Source organism: Gorilla gorilla, chromosome 20 (genome assembly GCF_029281585.2).
Source record: "Gorilla gorilla gorilla isolate KB3781 chromosome 20, NHGRI_mGorGor1-v2.1_pri, whole genome shotgun sequence".
In the NCBI taxonomy this organism is placed as follows: domain Eukaryota; kingdom Metazoa; phylum Chordata; class Mammalia; order Primates; family Hominidae; genus Gorilla; species Gorilla gorilla.
This window is the reverse complement of record NC_073244.2, coordinates 67,667,540-67,687,085: the sequence shown is the minus strand read 5'-3', so window position 1 is coordinate 67,687,085 and position 19,546 is coordinate 67,667,540. Positions and strand designations below refer to the sequence as shown.

Here is a 19,546-nt window from a genome sequence, read left to right as displayed (position 1 = left end):
CCGAGCCCAGAACCGAGGAAGAGGGTCGGACATACTGGACACACAGCCGCTCCATAAAGTAAAATACAACAAAATGTTTAATGAGCAAATTCGTCTTAGCAAATATGAAACTGCCACAGAGAGTAGGAGAGGGGCAGGGGCCACAGGGCTGGGCGCAGGTCGAGGGAGACTAAAGAGGAAAAATCAACTACGTAAGAAACCCAGGAGGGAACCAGAGAGGACCAGAGGCCGAAGGAACAGAGCTGTGGTCCTGGTAAGGGAGAGGGCAGGGCACTGAGGGCCGGACAACAAAATTCAAAATAGTTTGGCCATAAAATATAAACACGCTATGTTCCTACCGTGGGGAAGGGGAGAAGAAAGGGGTCTAAGGGAGAAGGAGAGGCTGTTTTGGGAGGGGCTGGGGTCCTACCCCGCCCTGCTGTGCACCCTGTCCCCATCCCAACCCCTTCCCTCTGTGTCTGTGTGGGTGCGTGTTGTCTGTGTGGGCTGTGTGCGCACTTCCCCAGTCCCCTCCCTGCCCTAACCCCCCAACCCCCGCCCCCCACCCTTAATTGCTGCCATTCCAGTTGCTGCCGGCTGTCGTGTGTCTGCGGCTGTCACTCCTCTGCCCATCGTCTTCAGAGGGGGATAAGGGGGGGGGCGGGAGTGGGGAGAAGCCCCCAGCCAGCCCTGCCCCCACCCTCCCCCAGCCGCCTCTACCAGAAGTCCCGGCGGTGATAAGAGTCGGGGTCACAGTATTTTGTGACAACCACTCTGTTGGCGAACTTGCGGCCCGTCAGGCCCTGCATGGCTTTCTGGCAGTCAAACACAGAGGTGAACTCCACAAAGATCTGTGGGGAAAGGAGAGGCAGGTTTGTGAACAAGGCTTACGCCCAACAGCCAGTCAGCGTCCACCCAACCCCAGAACTGAAGGCAGGAAGGGACAGGGAGGAGGGGGCTTCGCCACAGGTGTCAGAAAGGGACCCTTAGTGCAGGTTTGGTGGAGTTCACCCAAATATTCTCCAGGATCAAAAAACAAGAGCATAAACACACCATAGGCATGGAGAGGGAGAAAGAATAGAGACATGCCAGAAACTCAGCAGAGCCATAGAGGGCAGGCGGGAGGCCTAGACGAGCTCACCGCGGGGGAGGGGTCCCTCGTGCTGAGTGTCTACTCCACACGAGCCACCATGGTGGGCGCTCCCAGAACCACCCCAACAGCCATGTTCTCCCAACAATAAATGAGCTAAGGGAAGCTCAAAAATTAGGATTCAAACCCAGGTTGAATAAAATTTAAAAACTTGAACCTTGATCTATTCGAGCTTCTAACCTTGCTTAAACCAATTTACAGGAAAATGGAGGGAGGGAAGGATACAATGAGCCTACACAAACATTGAAAATCCTATATAGCAGATGAACTTATTTCTTCTGCAAATAAAAGAGCTTGCAAAAAAAAAAGAGGGAGTGAGGTACAAAGGATAAATTACACAAACTTTGTAACCAAATTCAAGGTAGGGACCTGATATGGATCCTTACTGAAACAAACCATAAAAAATATTCTCGGCTGGGCACAGTGGCTCACGCCTGTAATCCCAGTACTTTGGGAGGCTGAGGCAGATGGATCACCTGAGGTCAGGAGTTCAAGACCAGCATGGCCAACATGGCGAAACCCCATCTCTACCAAAAATACAAAAATTAGCCGGACATGATGATGGCGGGTGCCTGTCCCAGCTACTCTTCTTTAACTCGGGAGGTGAAGGATGCAGTGAGCCGAGATTGCGCCACTGCACTCCAGCCTGGGTGCCAGAGTGAGGCTCCGTCTCAAAAAAAAAAAAATTATTGGCCGGGCACGGTGGCTCACGCCTGTAATCCCAGTACTTTGGAAGGCCGAGATGGGCGGCTCACAAAGTCAGGAGATCGAGAGCATCCTGGCTAACACGGTGAAACCCCGTCTCTATTAAAAATACAAAAAAAATTAACCAGGTGTGGTGGCGGGCACACTGCACTCCAGCCTGGGCAACAGAGCGAGACTCCGTCTCAAAAAAAAAAAAAAATTCTTGAGATAGAAAAATTTGAACACGGAATAGGCACTAAGGAATTTCGCTAATCTAATCATGCTATTGTGGTTTTGTTAAAAAAACAAAACAAAACAATTTTTTAAGGTTATCTGGTTAGAGCAGTGGTTGTCAACTGGAGGAGGGGGGTTGTCCCCAGGGAACACTGAGCAATCTTTGCAGATGCTTTTGGGTGTCTCAGCAGGGAGTAGTGCTCTTGCATCCGGTGGGTGGAGGCTGGGGATACATCTCAATATCCTACAACGCACAGCAAAGGCCCCCACAGAGAAGTTATCTGACCCAAAATGTTAATTGAGAAATAACAGAAATATACTTAAGGATCTCAGGTGAAATAAACCTGATAAGCTTTAAAATAATCCAGCAAAGAAAAGAGGAGGGGGGAGAAATAAGCTGAATATGAAAATTAAGAATGACAAAATATTGGTAACTTGAAGCCAGATGAAGGAACACCAAAATATTAGCACATATACTATGATAAAAACGTATCACTATCATAGTCTCTACTTTTAAGTATATTTGAAAAGACATGTAACAAAAAATTTAAGAATAGAACAAAAATACGATGCAGTAATTTTTTTTTTTTTTTTCTGAGACCGTATCTTGCTCTGTCGCCCAGGCTGGAGTGCAGTGGCGTAATCTTGGCTCACTGCAACCTCTGCCTCCCGGGTTCAAGTAATTCTCCTGCCTCAGCCTCCTGAGTAGCTGGGATTACAGGCACGCACTGCCACCATGCCTGGCTAATTTTTGTATTTTTTAGTAGAGACGGGGTTTCACCACATTGGCCAGGCTGGTCTCCAACTCCTGACCTCATGATCCGCCCGTCTCGGCCTCCCAAAGTGCTGGGATTACAGGCGTGAGCCACCTCGCCCGGCCGCCGATGCAATAAATTTAATATGCAAAACAGGTCAGCTGATCCCAAAGGCCAGGGTCTCTCCATTCGTTCTTCCCACAAATGTTTCCTCAGCCCCTGCTTGAGCCAAGCTCCATCCCAGCACCAGAGGGCAGCCCTGACATACCGGCTCAAGGGAAGAGGACTCTGGAGGGCAGTGGGCAGGAGCTGCAGTGAGAGGAGATGCCGTTGGCCTTCCCCATGCCCCTTTTGTAAGATGCTCCTTCCACCTCTCCAGCCGCCCTCCCCAACCCTGCTCTCCCTGGGCAAACCACTCCGACATCCCAAGCAGGGCCTCGACACCTGAGTGTCCATCAGCCCTCATGCTGGGAACACAGACCTGTCCCGCTAATTTTTCCTTGACATCTGTACTGGGTGTCTCAGAAACCGCAAAGCCAGCTAGCTGCCCCCCACCCCCCGCTCACCCCCGACAACGTGCTCATCACCCCTGCATCTCACCTGCCATCCCCACCATCAGAGCTGCCACTAAGCAGCTCATAGGCCTTCTCCTCCCCTCCCCACAAACCCACACCCATCACCAAAGTCTGGACACTTCCCAGGCACAAGTCTCCCTCAAATCCATCAACTTCTCTCCATCCCCTGCTACTACTTTAAATCAGATCACCATCTTTCACCAGACTATTGCGGGAGACCTCATTCATTTTCCCAGCTGCAGCCACAATCACCTCAAAAATGCCACCACCACAGCCCTGTTTTCTCCTTGAAAAGCCCACCAACTCCAGGGGAAAGCCAAGCTGCTTCCATGACGTAAGAAGGCCCCCACGCCCGATCTGGCCCTGCAGAGCCAGCCTTGGTCCTGACAAACCTGGCTGTGGCATCGCTTTGGCAAGACCAACCCTGCCAGCTCCCGGCAAGCCATCCTGTCCACAGCACCCTCTCTGCCCTCCTGCTGATCCACATCCTGCCCTGCAGGGCTCAGCAGGGAAGCCAGGGCCGGGGGAAGTACCTGCTGTGCCTCCGCACCCACCCCCAACCTCACTATGTGGGGTCATTTCCATCTGCCAGGCGTGACCACCCTGGAGGCCTCTCAATATTGCTTCCCTCCCATCTGGCTCAAAATAACCGGTCGTTCTAAGACCCATGCAGCCCTCCAAGGCCTGCCACTCTGCCCTGGCCCCACCACCTTGCTCACTCACCTGCTCACTGCCACCTCTTGACCTTGACCACCCTGAATGAACAGCACACCCAGGAACGGGGCCCCTGCCCCAACTCAATACGGCATGCAGGTCCTCTAACAGCTGCACAGACAGCAGGGTGCACAGGACAGGAGAGTGCACAGGACAGCAGGGTGCACAGGACAGCAGGGACCTCTATTCACAACTGAACCCTCAGCGTCTAGATCAGAGCCTGGTATGATGGGAATTCCATACATACACCCAGCAAGGGGATCAAAGAGCAGGTCACACGCCCTCACCACCACCGTCTCATGAGGCAGACGAGGTGAGGTGATTACACCTGTCACGGCGCTGGAGGTGACAGGACTTAGCAGGGTCTGAAATCAGACTCCGAGAACCTAAAACCTGCCAGTGTGAGCCACCCCCACTGTGCCTGTCTCCTTCCACGATGGGGCTCAGGGGCTACGGGGAGGGCTCAGGGTGAACACAGACACAGCTTCAGCAGGGTGCCTGGCACACAGGAGACATCAGCAGGTGTCTCGGGACTGTTCCCGGCACTCTTCCCCACTCCACAGACCAGGCAAAACCATTTGCACAAGCCAGGCCATATAAGGGGGAGCAGGGCCAAGTTCTACAGCAATACAGAGCTACATTCCCCAGCTACTGTCTCGCCTGCAGGTCTTGGGCCCCCACAGGGCCACAAACCCCTCAGGGTCACCAACATCTCCCATGGCCAGGCCTGAGGGCGGCACTCAGTGATGGCACACACCTACATGCACGTGCTGCGAGAGGAGAGAGAGAGGAAGAAAGAGGGCGCGGAGAAGAGGAGGGGGAGAGGGTGAGAGAGCACTGAGCCCAAGGCCTCCTGACCTTTCCGCAGCCGGGCACCTCGACGCCGTCCACAGGCCGGGGGATCTCGATGGACTTGACAAGCCCGTACTTGCTGCACTCGTCCCGCACATCCTCCACGATCTCCTCATACTCCTCGTCGTCCAGCAGCTCCTCAGGCAGCACCATGTTCATGAGGCACAGGACCTCAGTTGGGTGGCCGCCCATCTGCACCTGGGAGCTCATCAAGCCCGGCACTTGCAGGGTCACAGGCGTCTGATTGATGGTGCTCTGTGGGGCCAGGGGAGGCAGCGGCGTCACAGGGGGCCGAGACCCAGTCTCCCTCTGCTCAAGCCTAGGCCCCTCACATGCCCCCCCAGGGGAAAGGCCATCTCTCCACTTCCAACACCTAAAGCCCGACTCCCCAACACTGCACTGAATGCCCCCCAGATGCCTTCCCATGGAAGCCGGGAGAAAGATCAGGAACGCTTGTCCCTAGCCAGCCCCTCCCACCCCCGGGGTCCCTCGAGCCAATGGAAGATGACGTGCCGGGGGGCTCACCAGCGTGGCATTCTTGGCTCCCACACTCGCCCTCTGGACCAGCAGCTTCTTATCCCCCAGCTGCATGCCGTTCAGCCCCGCAATGGCCTGCGTTTGGAGGATGAGGGGTGGGGGGGTGCGGGGAGAGGTGGGGTCAGGGACCAGGAGCCCGACACCTACCCCCAAGCCGGGGCATTGGTGGGGGAAGAGGGGAAGGCAAAGGGGATTAAGAGCCTGGAAAAAGCCGACACCATGGGACAGGGACGAGCCCACACGCAGGGCACTGCCTCAGGTTGGCCGCCTCCCGCCCCGTCCCCTGAGGAGGGGAGACCATGGCTTGGCAACAGCGCAGGGCAGGGAAGGACAGACGCGGCAGCGGCCAGGGACCGGGGACTCACCTGATCCGTGACGTTGATGTCCACGTACTCACAGAAGGCGTAGCCCTTGGAGAGCCCCGTGGCACTGTCCTTGACCAGGTTGAAGGCCTTGAGGGGCCCAAAGGATGTCAGCAGCTCTTTGACCTGCAGTAGCCGAGAGTCCATCAGGGCTGGGATGAGGTGGGGCGGGGTTGGGGGACGGGGCTGGAGGGAGGCAGGGAAGTTACCTGGTCATCGTTCAGGTAGTTGGGTAAGCCCCCGATGAACAGCTTGTGGGCAGAGTCGGGGACCACAGTGGACACAACCCCTATGGGCAGAGAAGAGGAGGACTTCAATTCCAGTACCAGGTTATCTCCCAAAACCTGGACAGTCTACGGCGAGCTCCTCAATTGCCAAAGAGAACACTTCCTGCCTGATCTGACGAGGGAGGGGTCGCCATGTGCCCACCCCACCCCAGCCTTATCTGACGAGTGAGGGTCCTGGGCAGTGGCACACAGAGGCTCCTCGGGGAGAACGCACCATGTCTCCCAAATCTGCCCAGCCTCAGGGGAATCTCAAACTAGAACATCCTCCAGAACGCTCCGAGGGCACAAAGTTCACACCCACATCTGCTACCTGCTGCTGTGGAACGCTGGCAGGTCACCTGGGCTCGGGACCTACTGGTGAGTCGAAACACACCCCACCCCTTCTCTGACAGCCACCCAGGCAAGGCTCCCATTAAAGCTCAGTCCGGGCCAGGCGCGGGGGCTCACGCCTGTAATCTCAGCACTTTGGGAGGCCAAGGCGAGCAGATCACAAGATCAAGAGATAAGACCATCCTGGCCAACATGGTGAAACCCCGTCTCTCTAAAAACACAAAAATTAGCGGGCTGTGGTAGCGTGCACCTGTAGTCCAAGCTACTCGGGAGGCTGAGGCAGAAGAATGGCGTGAACCCAGGAGGCGGAGGTTGCAGTGAGCCGAGATCACTCCACTGCACTCCAGCCTGGGCAAGAGTGAGACTCCGTCTCAAAGGAAAAAAAAAAAAAAAAAGCTCAGTCCCTTCCCTTCACGCCCTGTCAGAACAGCAGGTGCCAGGTGCAAATGCCCTCACAGGGGTGGCACGACACGATGAGCAGCCGCAGCTGCCCGGGAAGTCTCAGAACAGCATCCGCAGCGTTAGCTGCTCTGATCTCACTGGGAACTGTGGGCTGACTGTGGGATGCAGGATCCAGTGTCTTCGAGGGCTGACATATCAGAGTGGGGGCTTATCAGCTGAATTTACTGGCCCTCGATCCTGCCCTGTCCGCTGAACTCTGGACTCACAGACAAGTGCCTGCTAGTGGGATGATTCAACCTGAGACCCCACAGGCTCTGCCAATGCATCCTGACGCCGTCCTGTCAGATATCAGCTATGCCAGGCCCCGGGAACCAACCAGCCTGACTCCCAAGTTCAAAACCTAGGCCATATGGCCTCCCCTTCCTCTGCAGCCTCCACACCAAGTGTGAGTGGCCCCATCCCACCTCCATCCTGATGCTGGGAAGGAATAGGTAAGACAGGAAATGGGAAAGAGCCTCAGAAGCATGAGCCGCTCTGCCCATGGAAGGAGAGGAGACGCCCCCACACACCCTCTCCCACCTACTCACTCAAGCCCTTCCAGCCCATGATGACGCTGCCCCCACAGAACTGGAAGCACCAACCCAGCCGGCTCCAACCACCAGACGGGGCCACACAGACCCCAGGAGACCCGGCTCCTATACTACAGGGACAAGAAGCAGCAGCCCGGGAGCAGGAACACACACCGAGCACTCACCCCATGGGCCAGGCATCCTGTAAGACTTTCAACCTCCTACAGCAATGCTGTACATACAGCACAGAAGGCAAAAACTGAGGCACAGAGCAAAGACACACAGGCAGGAAAAAGGCAGCCTCCAGAGCCCACACTCAGCTGTGACTCCCCAAAGGCAGCATGGCAGGCTGCAGGCTCTGCCTGGGTCCAAGGAAGAATGGGTCACACTGGAAGCTCAGCCGCGAGCCCTGGCTCTGCCCGTCTCACTTGAGCAACACAGAGCCAAGGGTACAAGAGTTGGGCTCCCTGGGTTCATGGCTCCTTGGGTTCAAGTCATGTTTGTACCGTATGAGCCTCCAAGGGCCTCTGTCTTCATCTGTAGAATGGGAAGAACACTGGTGCCCGTCATGTGAGCCACGTGTGTGAGAACAGCTCAGGCCAAGTGCTGATTCAGTCGAGGACGTGAGAACAGGCACGGCAGTCCCCATGGCCCGGGCATCTGCCAGACTCAATGCCCGCAACAGGACCCACCCAGCCCAGACACACACTGTGAGCTCTGTCAGTGGGGTCAGCCGCTGTTACATGACAACAACTTCAAAGGAATCTTCTCGGAGTCTTGAGTTCCTCCACTCATCACTGAGGAGGACAAGCCCTGCTTGGCAGGGATGTTCCAAGAGTTGGGCGGGGAAACAGGGCCCCATACCTCTGCAGCGGCTGCATCTACAAAGCATCACACCTGGAGCAGAGGCGGTATGGGGAAGACCCAGCAGGGATCCCCACTGTCCCGAAGCTCTTTCCTCATCTGTAAGATGGAGGAATGTCCCCTCCCATGGTGACCAGGCCATCTTGGTGCAGGGGGCGCCTGAGAGGAGCTCGGCAGCCACTATCACGGGGTTGCCCTCAGCTCAGCCCCTGCCAGAGCACCCCATCACCTTCAGAAGAGTCAAGCTCCTCAGCCTGGTAAGAGAAGCAATCTTAGATCCATAACCCACGGTTCCTATTCCCCAAGGCCCACCACACGTCCCTACCCAGGAAGGAGGCACTGCACAGTGAGGCCAGCTGCACCGCCATTAGTCTTTACTTACAAAAACAGGCAGTGGCCGGGAGCGGTGGCTCCTGCCTATAATCCCAACACTTTGGGAGGCCAAGGCAGGTCACAAAGTCAGGAGTTCGAGACCAGCCTGGCCAACATGGTGAAACCCCATCTCTACTAAAAACACAAAAAATTAGCAGGTGTGGTGGCACATGCCTGTAATCCCAGCTACTCGGCAGGAGAATCGCTTGAACCTGGGAGGCGGAGGTTGCAGTGAGCCGAGATCACACCACTGCACTGCAGCCTGGGCAACACAGCAAGACTCCGTCTCAAAAAAAACAACAAAAAAACAAAAAACAGGCAGTGGGCCAGCGTTGGCCTCTCAGTTGTAACTTGCCAATCCCTGTATCGTAGAACTGCCATGCATGGAGGGCACTTAGGACAGCGCCTGACACACAGACTAAGCACCTGCAAGTGGCGGGCCACTCACGGGATTTAAAATGAAGGAAAACGCAGTGGATTCACCAGGAAGAGTCGTGGGGAAGACATTCTGCAGCTTGATCGGGGAAACGCACCCATACGTAAAAAGTCCATATCGACTGGGAGCATGTCAACATATATTACAGGCTCTAAAAGGTTAGCTGAATTTACCAAAACCCATGATGGAAAAGCACTGGGCTGAGTGCAGTGGCTCATGCCTGTAATCCCAACACTTTGGGAGACTGAGGTGAGTGGATCACTTGAGGTCAGGCGTTGGAGACCAACCTGACCAACACGGTGAAACCCAGCCTCTACTAAAAATACAAAAATTAGCCAGACATGGTGGCAGGTGCCTGTAATCCCAGCTGCTCCAGAGGCTGAAGCAGGAGAATTGCTTGAACCCTAGAGGCGGAGGATGCAGTGAGCCGAAATCGTGCCACTGCATTCCAGCCTGGGTGACAGAGCGAGACTGTCTCAAAACAACAACAACAACAAAAAGAAAAGCACTGGAGGCCAGTGAGGGACCTAGCCCAAGTCCTGCCTGACACAGATGTGCCTCCGTCTGGGGCTCCACATCGCCTGCCCTGAAGAGCTGACTCGGTTCCAAAAGGGCTCCTCAAACAGTGAGTACCCGCCGGCAGAACCCCACCTCCTCCATGTCCCAGGCCTGAGACACAGCCGCACCCTGACAGGGCATCAGACAAGCCCTCCCTCAAATCCCATTCGTCAACTGCAAGGGTCAGCAAACTATAGCCTGTGGGCTGACAGGGCCCATCCCCTGGTTTTGCACATCCTGCAAGCTTTCTAAAGGGAGACCATTCTGTGGCCTGTGAGAAGCACAGGAAAGCCCAACCTCAGCAGCCACGCATGTCGAGGAGTGCCGGCACACAGCCAGGCCCACGCATGCAGACACCGTCTGGCTGCTTTCACACACAGTGACATGGTCGCCAACCCCTGGTCTGCTATGTTACCTACCAATTACAGATGATGTTCAACACAGCTATGGGGAATGGCCCAGAACCAAGATTCAAGGCAAACACTAGGAGACAAAAACAAGTGAATACCCAGGTGCCAGACCCCACAGCAGGAGCTTTGCTGCCAACCGTTGACACACAGCAGCCCCGACGGGCACAGACTGAGCCCTCCAAGGTCCCACAGCCGCAAAGCAGGCACGAGGTCCAGGCCACAAGCCCCTCACTTCCCCAGCACCTTTGGTCTGATCCTGGCTCTGCCACGTACTAGCTGTGTGTCCTCAAGCAGGTGACAGCTCATTCTCCCGGCCCTAGGCACCTTCTCTACCAGCAGGAGAGCACCCCACTCACAGAGACTTAGGGGAAGCAGGGAAAAGGCACCTATCTTCCACAGTACTTACACGACTTCCTAAGCCACTCCAGCTGGGCTGAAGGGATGGACGGGCCACGGGAACAGGATTGGGGGAGAAGGGGGCCCTTAATGGATCCCCCACTCACCAGGCACATAGACGGAGGGGTTCTCTGACATGCCAGGAAGCGGCTGGTAGTCGTGAGGCCTGCGGATCTTTAGTGACTGGCCCTGGAAGATGATGCCATCAAAGGCCATGGCCTGGGTAGTCTCGTCCACTGAGCGGAACTGAATGAAAGAGAAAGGAGTGGTGAGGGATGGGGGTCAGGGACTAGTACAGCCCCTAGTGTTCCAGGATTGGGATTTCCTCTTTCCTTTCACTCATGTGAACAAATACAACATGCCAGGCCCCAGGCTGGGCACTGGGAGGACAACAGACACGCATGTCCCTGCTGCCAGGAGCTCACACTCGACCATTAAAAACACCAGGCACCCAACACAAACACAGAGGCAAACACACAATTGCAGGCTGTGACGACACGGAAGAGGGACAAAGTGCTGAAAAGGGATGTTACGGGAAAGGTTAGTTGAACGGGGAGATGACAGTACTGGAGTCTTTCTGGTGAGGGGGACATTTCAGCCCATCTCCGGAGCAATGCAACTGCAAGTGGACTGCAGTGAGGCAAGGACAGAGTGAGAGAGACAGAGTGAGACGGAGTGCTCAGACAGTGAGAGGGAGTGCTCAGAAACCTCTGCAGTAAGCTAACACTGCCCACACCTTCACAGTACTTCACGAGAGTTATCAGTCCACCAAGAGTCGAAAATCAAAAACCAAGGCCCTTTCCCGACAGTTGAGAAACACAGACACAGAAGACTAGTTAGGAACATCAGTTAGCCGGGGTAACAGAAGACTAGTTAGGAACATCAGTTAGCTGGCGTAAAGAACTCTAGCCAAGCAGGCAGGAGCATGGTAGGTTCTGGGAAGGTCAGCGTGGCCAGAGTGCAGAGAGGACTGGGCCGGAATGGTCTGGAAAAGGCCAAAGACGTCTGCAGAGACCAAACAGGCCTCTCAGGTCACACAGAAAGCAAACAGAAGGCAGAAAGTAGGATCAGATCTGTAATGCTATTACAGGGCTCACTTCAGCGACCGGGTGGAGAAGAGGCTGCAGAGGGCCCGGTGGAAACAGCGCAAGGCAGCTCCACACAACATCAGCCTGAGGGCTGGGCCCTCACATCACACGCATTTCCTGGACCTCACTCACTCCCCCAGCTCACCTCCAAAAAGGCAAAATTCTTGTCCTGGTTAATCTGCACAGCCAACACTGGGTTGCCAGGGGCCTGGGTCAGCCCCCCCAGGCGCATCTGGGCGTTGAAGAAATCCATCATGGCCTCCTGCAGAGGGAATAGGAGACAAGGGGGGGGCGGGGGAAGGGAGGTGGAGAGAGGAGGGGAAGGGTGAGAGAGGGAGACACAGAGGGGTTTGGGGGTAAGGGGAGAGGGATGAGGGGAGGGAGGAGGGGGGGAAGGAACAGTGGAATATGGGTGGGGGTGTAGAAGTCAATAGTAGGAACAGAAGCAAGAGAGAAAATGGGGAGGAAGCAGTAGCAAGAGACGGCCAAGGGCAGGCGATGGACAGGCGTTGGGGGACAGCCACAGGGGCCCCAAAAAATCAGGGGAAAGGAGAAGATTGTTCAAGAAAAGGCAGAGGGCATGATGACAACACAAAATGAAGAAAAACACGAAACAGAAGAGATGAAGAGACAGAGCACACAGGAAGGGACACCCAGTGGAGACAGACAGAAAAGTGGCAGGAAAGTAGAAAGGAAGTGGCAGGCAGGGGCAGAGACGAGCAAAGGACAGAAAGGGAGAGCAGGACAGAGACGAGCGAGGAGGAGGAAGTCAAGAGTGCAGGGGAAGGAGAGGAGGAGTGTAGGGAGGAGGGGCAGGGACGGGAGGGGAGGAGAAAAGAGTGATGTGGAGGAATCTGGCCCTGGAGTCCGGGGGCTGGTTTATCAAATGTAGCAAAGTGCAGGTTGAGAAAGTCAGAATGGACCTTACTTGCCTTCGACGATGGTAGCAAACTTTTTGTTGCTACGAGGGATCTCAGCCCCACAATATTTCACTTTAAAGAGAAATGGAAACAACTCTTTGATCTCGGGATTCTCAGGGGGTGCCACAGGAAGGGGTTGGGGAGAGGGGAGAGGGAAAAGGAGTGGTGGGGAAGGGGGAGGTCAGGGGCGATCAAAAATAAAAGAACAGCGACCATGGGAGGGACATGGGGGAGAGGATAGGGGACAGGCGGCAGAGAACGAGAGGCGTGTCAGAAAAAAACTGAGGGGCAGCGTGCGTCTGTGTGTGTGTGTGTGTGTGTGTGTGTGTGTGTCCAAGTCTCCCTCTCTGTCTCTCTCCGACACGTAGGTACAACACGTGGGTACATTATGTGTGTGCTTGATCCCTGGGTTGCTGGAGGAGGTTGGGGGGAGGGGAGACGGGAGAGGGGAAGAGGAGGGAGGGAGGGCCACCCCCAGCCCGGCCCCTGGCTGGCTCAACTCCATCGGTCCGTCTGGGAGGGGGCCGGGGGGTCTTAGGAGCAGAGTCTGACCCGTGCAGGTTGGGGAAAGGGAATGGAGGGAAGGGGAGGAATGGGGTAGAGGGACAAGGGAGAGGGTAGGGGCAGGGGAGGGCAGTACCTCAGTGATGCCAAAGGGGATGTTGCCCACGTAGAGGCGCCGGGCTTGTCTGGTCATCTGGCTCCCGACCACGGGCACCGGCGTTGGGGTCACAGCCAGACCGTCAGGGGTCATGGTGGGGAGAAGAGCAGTGGCTGGAATCTGACCCGCAGCTTCAAAGGGGGTAAAAGCGGGATAAAACCCCATCAGGGGAATGCTCAGTGACCACCCCCCACCACACACTGGGAGTTCCCCTCCTCAGCAGAAAGCTCCTACAGGCTCTCGGCCTTAGCACCTTCCAGAACCCTCTTTCCACCCTCGGGACCCCCATCCAGTAATTGCTGCTCCTAAGAAGTCTCACTTCCTAATGGCGTCCAGATGGAGGCCTCATTCCCCTGTCAACCACGGGTGTCTCTGGTCATCTCCTCCTCTAGGGAGGCTTCAAAAGCGCAGAGACCAGAACCCCCAGGGGTGTGCAACCCTCTACCTGTGTCCTTGACCCCCTCCAAGCACACACACAGGGGAATGACTGACGGAGAATCCCAACCCCTGTACCCTCCCGCTCTGGGAGCAGCCCGGCCAGGGGCCTACCTTGCATGGCCTTGTACTGCATTGGGGTGATGTGCTCAAAGCCTGGGGGTGGCACGTCCCAGTATTTACGGACCTTCTTCTTCTTCTCATGGCGGGGGGAACGACTGGGGGAGGTGGGAGGGGAGAGCGGGGCAGGGCAACCTCAGTCTGACCAACAGTGGGCCTGCGAGCCCCCTCCCAGGCACCCTTTCACCCTCCCCGCAACCATGTAAGCTCCACTCTCTCCAGGGAAGGAGAGGGTCTGGGGCAGGGCCTGGGAAAGGGGTGCTGGTTTCAAGGTAAGTGGACTCTTCCCAGTGCTTGGGCCAGGGCTGGAAATGGGCGGGACAGGGTGCACGGGCGTGAGGAAGGTGAAGGGAGTGGACATCAGGGAGGAAGGGGCAGGAAGAGAAGCTCACATCAGTCCACCGTGCTCCTCTTTAGCGCCTCTGGTCAAAGGTTTGCTGGGGGGTGGGAGGGAAAGGTATGGGGAGGGGTGACTGGGGACCCTCGTCTTCCCCACATGCCACACCCCCCCAAGGGCACTGAGCCCCAGGGTGGGAGCAGGGCCGCGGTGAACAAGCAGCAAGCAGGCCACCCTCAGCCCTGCCATTTCCCCCCAAACACTCCCACCCCCAGGAAAGAGGAAGTGAGGAAAGGAGAAAGGGGCCACGGGCCAGGAAGGACCAGTCTCTAGCTGGAGAAACTGAGCTGGGAGGAGGCAGGAGGACTTCCGCCTATCCTGCCCTTCCTCACCTAAGGGGGCAGAGAACAGAAAGGGGAGCCTAGAAGGGAAGAGGCGGTGGAAACCGACACCCCTGGGCCAAAAAGTCAGCCCAGGCTGTGGATACTGCCTCAGTCCCAAGAGCTCCCTTCTCCTGGGAGGTAGGGAAGAAAGAAACTGGAGGCAGAGACCAACCCCCTCGAAGAGAGTCCCACAGAGAGCCACAGAGAGTCGAAAAGAAGGAACAGGCCCTCAGAGTCAGAGACAGAGAACAACCCCTTGTGAAGGAAAACACAAAATCAATTCCCAGGCTCCACATAAAGAACCTATTACCCCCAGCAACCCACCAGCAACCACCAAGACAGAAAATGAAAGAAACCCCAGAAACGGGGGAAAAAATCGGAATCCAAGACAGACCAAGCAGTAGATCCCTCCCCTAGATCCACACAAAGAACGAACGAGGCACACAGGGCCCGGGCCCAGACACAGACACACACAGGCCACCCATAGGCCGGCCAACACCGACCCCCCGACTCCCAGGCTGGCCCAGGGGGATCCCTGAGCCCTAGTACCTGCGTCGTCGCCTGTCCCGGGAGGCGCTCCGCTGGTCCCGGTTGCGCCGGTCGCGGCTCCGGCTCCGGCGTTTGCGGTCCCGGCTCCGAGAGCGGCTGTGGCTGCGCTTCCGATGCCGGTTCTCCTTGTCCCGCTCTGGGCAAGGGTGAGAGGAGGGGCACGGGATAAGCGGAGTAAGGATGTGGGCCCAGCCCACCCTGCGCGCTGGTGGCTATGTCCCAAGCCCCAGGGAGGCCACCCCCAAAGGGAAGGGATTCAATGGAGGAAGGGAATTAACAGGCCTCCTGGGTCCACAAGCGAGTCCAGGGACCATGAGGGGACCAGGGGGACGGGGCCTGGAAATGCCCCCGGGGTGTAAGATACCTGAGGATGCTCAGGAGGAGCTGGGGAGCCAGAGAAGACAGAGGAGGCTGGCTCCTGGTCCCCCTCGAGGGCTGAGGGGCCTGACCCCAGGGTCGTCCCTGAGAGGGGCAGGGCTAGAGGCTGGGGAATCAAGAGACCCAATGATGTTTTCCTGAAGGGACCCAGCGACCCCTCAGGAAAGACCTCTGCAACTAGCTGGCACCCACAGCCCCACCATCAGGACTAGAGGTCAGGTCCCAGGCAGGATCTGATATCCCCAGGAAGCAGGGAAACTCAACCCATCCCTTCCCAAGCCGGTGAATAATGCAGAAGCAAGCACCCTTCCCAGGGGAAGGGAAGGGCCTCGGAGAATCTGCAGACTGAAGGGGAAAGAGGCCCTCCTCTCCTTCAGCAGGTCAGGGGAGGAGCTTGCCCCATCCAGACTTGAATCCCAAACCACTTGAATCTCTCAGCCTCACTCCCTTCAAAGCCAAGTACTGGAGAGGCTGTAAAGGCGTGAGTAGGGGCGGGTATCTCTGCCAGCCTCCAGCAGGTTCTCTCAACCCTCTATTTGCCTGAGGTAGCCACTAGGAACGGAGCCTCGCTGGCAAAACCACAGAAACCTCTGCTCTCACCAGACCCTGCAACCCCTGAAGGGAGATCAGCCCTTCAAGATGGAGGATAAACCATGAGCATTGGGGGGGTGTTCATGAGCACCGCCACACCATGTCCTTAATTCAAAGACACCCAGATTTCTCAACTAGCCATGAAGCACACACACAAAAAAGAGGCACACGTTAAGGTGCTCATATATGTTAACACGCATCTCATGGAGTGATCATCCCTGGGGACAAGAGGAGGAAAGGGCAGAGGGAGGATGTTAAACTTCAGCCTCACCCACGGTGTTTTGTCTCACGTTTTTGCGATGCAATGTGAATGTCTGGAAAAGCATCACAATTCCAAAACCACCAACACTCAGAAAAATATGCACCCAGCAGGGAAAAAAACAGCAACAAATATTGAGATGCTTCCTACAACCGGAATCTGTACTAAATCGTTTTGTTTGTTCTTAATCCTCACTACTGCTTCGGAAAAACACTGCTGGGGGCTGACATAATGGGTAAGGAAACTAAGGTACAGAGAGATCACAACTGCCAAGGTCAAACAGCTAGGAAATGGTGACACCAGAATTTAAACACTCTGACATCAGTGAGTTAAGCACGAGGCCATACTCTCGAATGTGGATCAGGCAGAACACTCAGGTCTGGCTAGAATCATTAATGACAATATAATTGTCCCCTTGAAGGCCAAAAACCCCAAAATCAAAAACTGAAATTGGGAGGAACAATCGGCAGGACAGGCCAGCAGTGCAAAGCAGCGGGGTAAGCACACAGGCACGGCACTGGGCACAGCTCCACGCTTATAAGATGGACAGGCTGTGAGCCCCAAGAGCCCTTTCTGCTGCTAAGGCTCTGAAACAGGCAAGCAGGCAGACAGGAACCCACGCAGAGAAAGCAATGATGCCCGCTGGGTGCCTGGGATATAGACAAGGAAATTCCCTGTAGATACAGGTAGCAGAGGAAACGACTGAAGCAGAAGGCGACACGTACAGAAGCTGGCCCGTCCTCCGCAGAGACAAAGACTACAAGCAGTGACACGCGCGGGCAGAGCTTCCCCTATGGCAAGAACCCTCTCCCACACACTGATGCTGGACAGGTAAAAACAATGAGAGCTTCGTTTGCTCAAAACACTGTATTGTGGTCATCTTATGGAAGCAGCTCCGCCAACCCAGGAGCAATGCCAGGTCTCAGGGACTGCCCTACCAGCACCAAAAGGGAAACCCCGGGAGAACCGGTGAAGCACCATCTGAGAGCCTCAAAGAACCGCCCAATCAGCTCCACTTGGTCCAGCAGAGTGGAACTTGGCCTTGCAGCCAGAGCTCAGAATCGGTACCTGCTTTTCTGCTTACGAACAACAAAAACCATGCAAAAGCAACTTAGCCTTTAAGACTTGGTTTTCTCTTTAAACGAGGGTCATATCTACTCCATCCAGGTGTTGTGTGGCAGAATGACATTTGGAAAGCACCTTTTCCTGCCCTTTCCCAACTCTGACACAATCTCTGTGAGCGGAAGACCCTCCTCTCTAAGCACGGAATTTTACAATTGCAAAGATCGCTTACTGCACACCTAGTGTACGCAAAGCCACATGCCACACACTTTACATGTTACCCCATTTAATCTCAGCTCTGCCTCTGACTAGCTGAGCCCTGAGAAAGTTTTTAACTTTTCTGAGCCCTCAGTTTCCTCCCCAGTAGAGGTGGAAATTTTGGCCTCACAAGGCTGTTACAAGGATCCACTTAGTAAAACATGCTAAGAGTTTAGCGAAGAGCCTGGCACACGGTAAGCGCTCAGAGTTTAACTACATCTATCGTTACTATCATCCTTTTTAATCTTCTCAAAATCCGGTGACAAAAAAATAATAATCAGTCTACAAATGGAAAAAAAGATATAAACGTATTAAAAGTAGTTACTAAACGACAAAGCAGGTATCTAAACTTCCTGACGTGCTCAACTCCGAAGCCTATGCTCTTGAGCAGTCCATCAACTAAGACAGAGTCAGACAGACCCTCAGTAAACGTTATTGCTTCCCCAGGGCACTGTTTCCTAATACAACCCCTACCCAACTCTAGCCTGGGTTCAAAGGAAAATTCCTCAGCCCTCATTTCGTCCTCCGAACGAGCTAGGAACATGGGCAGCTGAAGCCTGAAAAGAAACAAGTCTCCAATCTTCCCTAGTCCTGTATTTCTTCACAAACTGAAACACGGAGGATTTTTAAAGAGTCTAACAACTCTCCCACTTCTAATATTATTGGAATCCCTAAGACCAGGGCCCCACGCTTTTTGTTCTAACCCATCACAATTTTCGATACCCTGAAGGGAACCTGCCTCCCACCTTCCCCGTAAGTGAAGAGTTTAGCGCAGTGGGCCAGATCCCTCTTCCTCCCTCAGAACCTGTTTTCTTATCTCTATATTGAGATCTGAGAGTGAGTATTATCAGGTGCCCTGAGTTTGGGATTGTAAATGATTTGACGTTTGTCTCAAACACTCCATATCGCGATTCTCGGGACCGCCAAAAGCCCCGCATATGCAGGATGTGTGCGTGCGGACACTCAAAGAATGCAGATGCTTTTAGGGAACATGCGCCAAACACGTTAATATGAGGCGCCCCACTACCAACAGACAGGGCAGAAACCACCTGGCGGGAGAGATCAGAGCAAATCAGCAAAAAGGAAAAGTAGTACGCGAGGAGCCCGTGGCCTCCAAGCATCCGCCGAAACGGATCTGCCCTCATCCACGTGAAGGAGGAAAAGGTGCCCCCCCGCCAAGTTCTCACAACCGCCATTTTGGAAACAAAGGGGGCGTGGAGACGCTGCCGTGGGCCCGACAGGAAGCGGAAGTGCCAAGGCAGCGGGAGAAAAGAGATTACGGGGCCTAACATGATCTCCTTTTCAGAGAAACCAAAAAGATTTTAAAAAACAAAAGTTCACGTCGAGGCATCTGGCGCGCTCGCGCCGCGTCCCCCGCGCCACCTCCGCCAAGACCACGTGGGGCGCAGGGACAGCCGCCGTGCGCATGCGTCACGGGCCCGCGCCCCGCCGCCCCCTTCCCCTCGCCTAGCGCGCGGCGGAACGCTGGGGACATCACGTGAACGAGGCGCGCGCCACGGAACCGGGGTTGGGGGGCGCCGCGCGGCCGTGAAGTGGGGGGAAGCGAGGGAGAAAATGGCGGGGGGGCAAAGAGCGATGCGAGGAGCCGCCCACACCTCCGCCCCGCGACCCCGGCGCCCTCACCTTGTTTATTCTCGTTGAGCTGCCGCTCGAACTCGTCGAAGTCCGACATGCTGAGGCGGCCGCGTAGGGCCCTGTGCAGCTCTCGCCTCGCCTTGCCGCCCGCTCCAGCCGCTTCGGCTACTTCCGCCGCTGGCTTCGGCTACTTCCGGCCGCCGCCGGCGCTTCGCCACCTCCTACCTAATCAAGCCTCCGGCAGCCCTCCCCGCCCCGCCCGGGCTCCGCCCCCTCACCCGCCCGCCCGCCCGCGAGCTTGCCCCTCCCCCCGAGCCTGGCTCCGAAGCGCCTCGGCTATCTCCGGATACTGGACGAAGGCGAAGCAGTCGGCCGCTTCGGCTGCTTCCGAAAACACCCGAACCTAGGGTTTCGGCGACTTCCCAGGTTTCCGTAACTTTTCC

At 55.8% G+C, this 19,546-nt stretch overlaps 1 protein-coding gene across 2 annotated transcripts; it reads right to left on the bottom strand.

The window, feature by feature from the left end:
* Positions 1-54: 54 nt before the first annotated feature.
* Positions 55-19,373, bottom strand: U2AF2 (U2 small nuclear RNA auxiliary factor 2). 2 transcript variants are annotated; one of them, XM_031007778.3, is made up of 12 exons: positions 19,152-19,373; positions 14,960-15,095; positions 14,083-14,127; positions 13,685-13,788; positions 13,115-13,266; positions 11,700-11,816; positions 10,574-10,712; positions 6,052-6,131; positions 5,846-5,968; positions 5,469-5,555; positions 4,950-5,198; positions 55-830 (listed from the first exon to the last, which is right to left on the bottom strand). In XM_031007778.3, exons 1-12 carry the CDS (start codon positions 19,198-19,200, stop codon positions 696-698), a joined length of 1,416 nt encoding a protein of 471 aa, XP_030863638.1. In that variant the 5' UTR covers positions 19,201-19,373; the 3' UTR covers positions 55-695. The 2 variants fall into 2 exon arrangements, with proteins under 2 accessions (XP_030863638.1, XP_030863637.1); XM_031007777.3 differs by having other exon boundaries at positions 5,457-5,555; positions 19,152-19,350.
* Positions 19,374-19,546: the final 173 nt, after the last annotated feature.

Bases quoted from the DNA above. Each gene is read 5' to 3' on its own strand.
- U2AF2 (XM_031007777.3), bottom strand. From the start codon at position 19,200: ATGTCGGACTTCGACGAGTTCGAGCGGCAGCTCAACGAGAATAAACAA. The intron at 5,199-5,456 runs GCACGTCATCTT...CTGGCCCCACAG, and splicing joins CCACGCTGGTGAGCCCCCCG to AGCACCATCAATCAGACGCC. The intron at 831-4,949 runs GTCAGGAGGCCT...CTTTCCCCACAG, and splicing joins AGGTGCCCGGCTGCGGAAAG to ATCTTTGTGGAGTTCACCTC.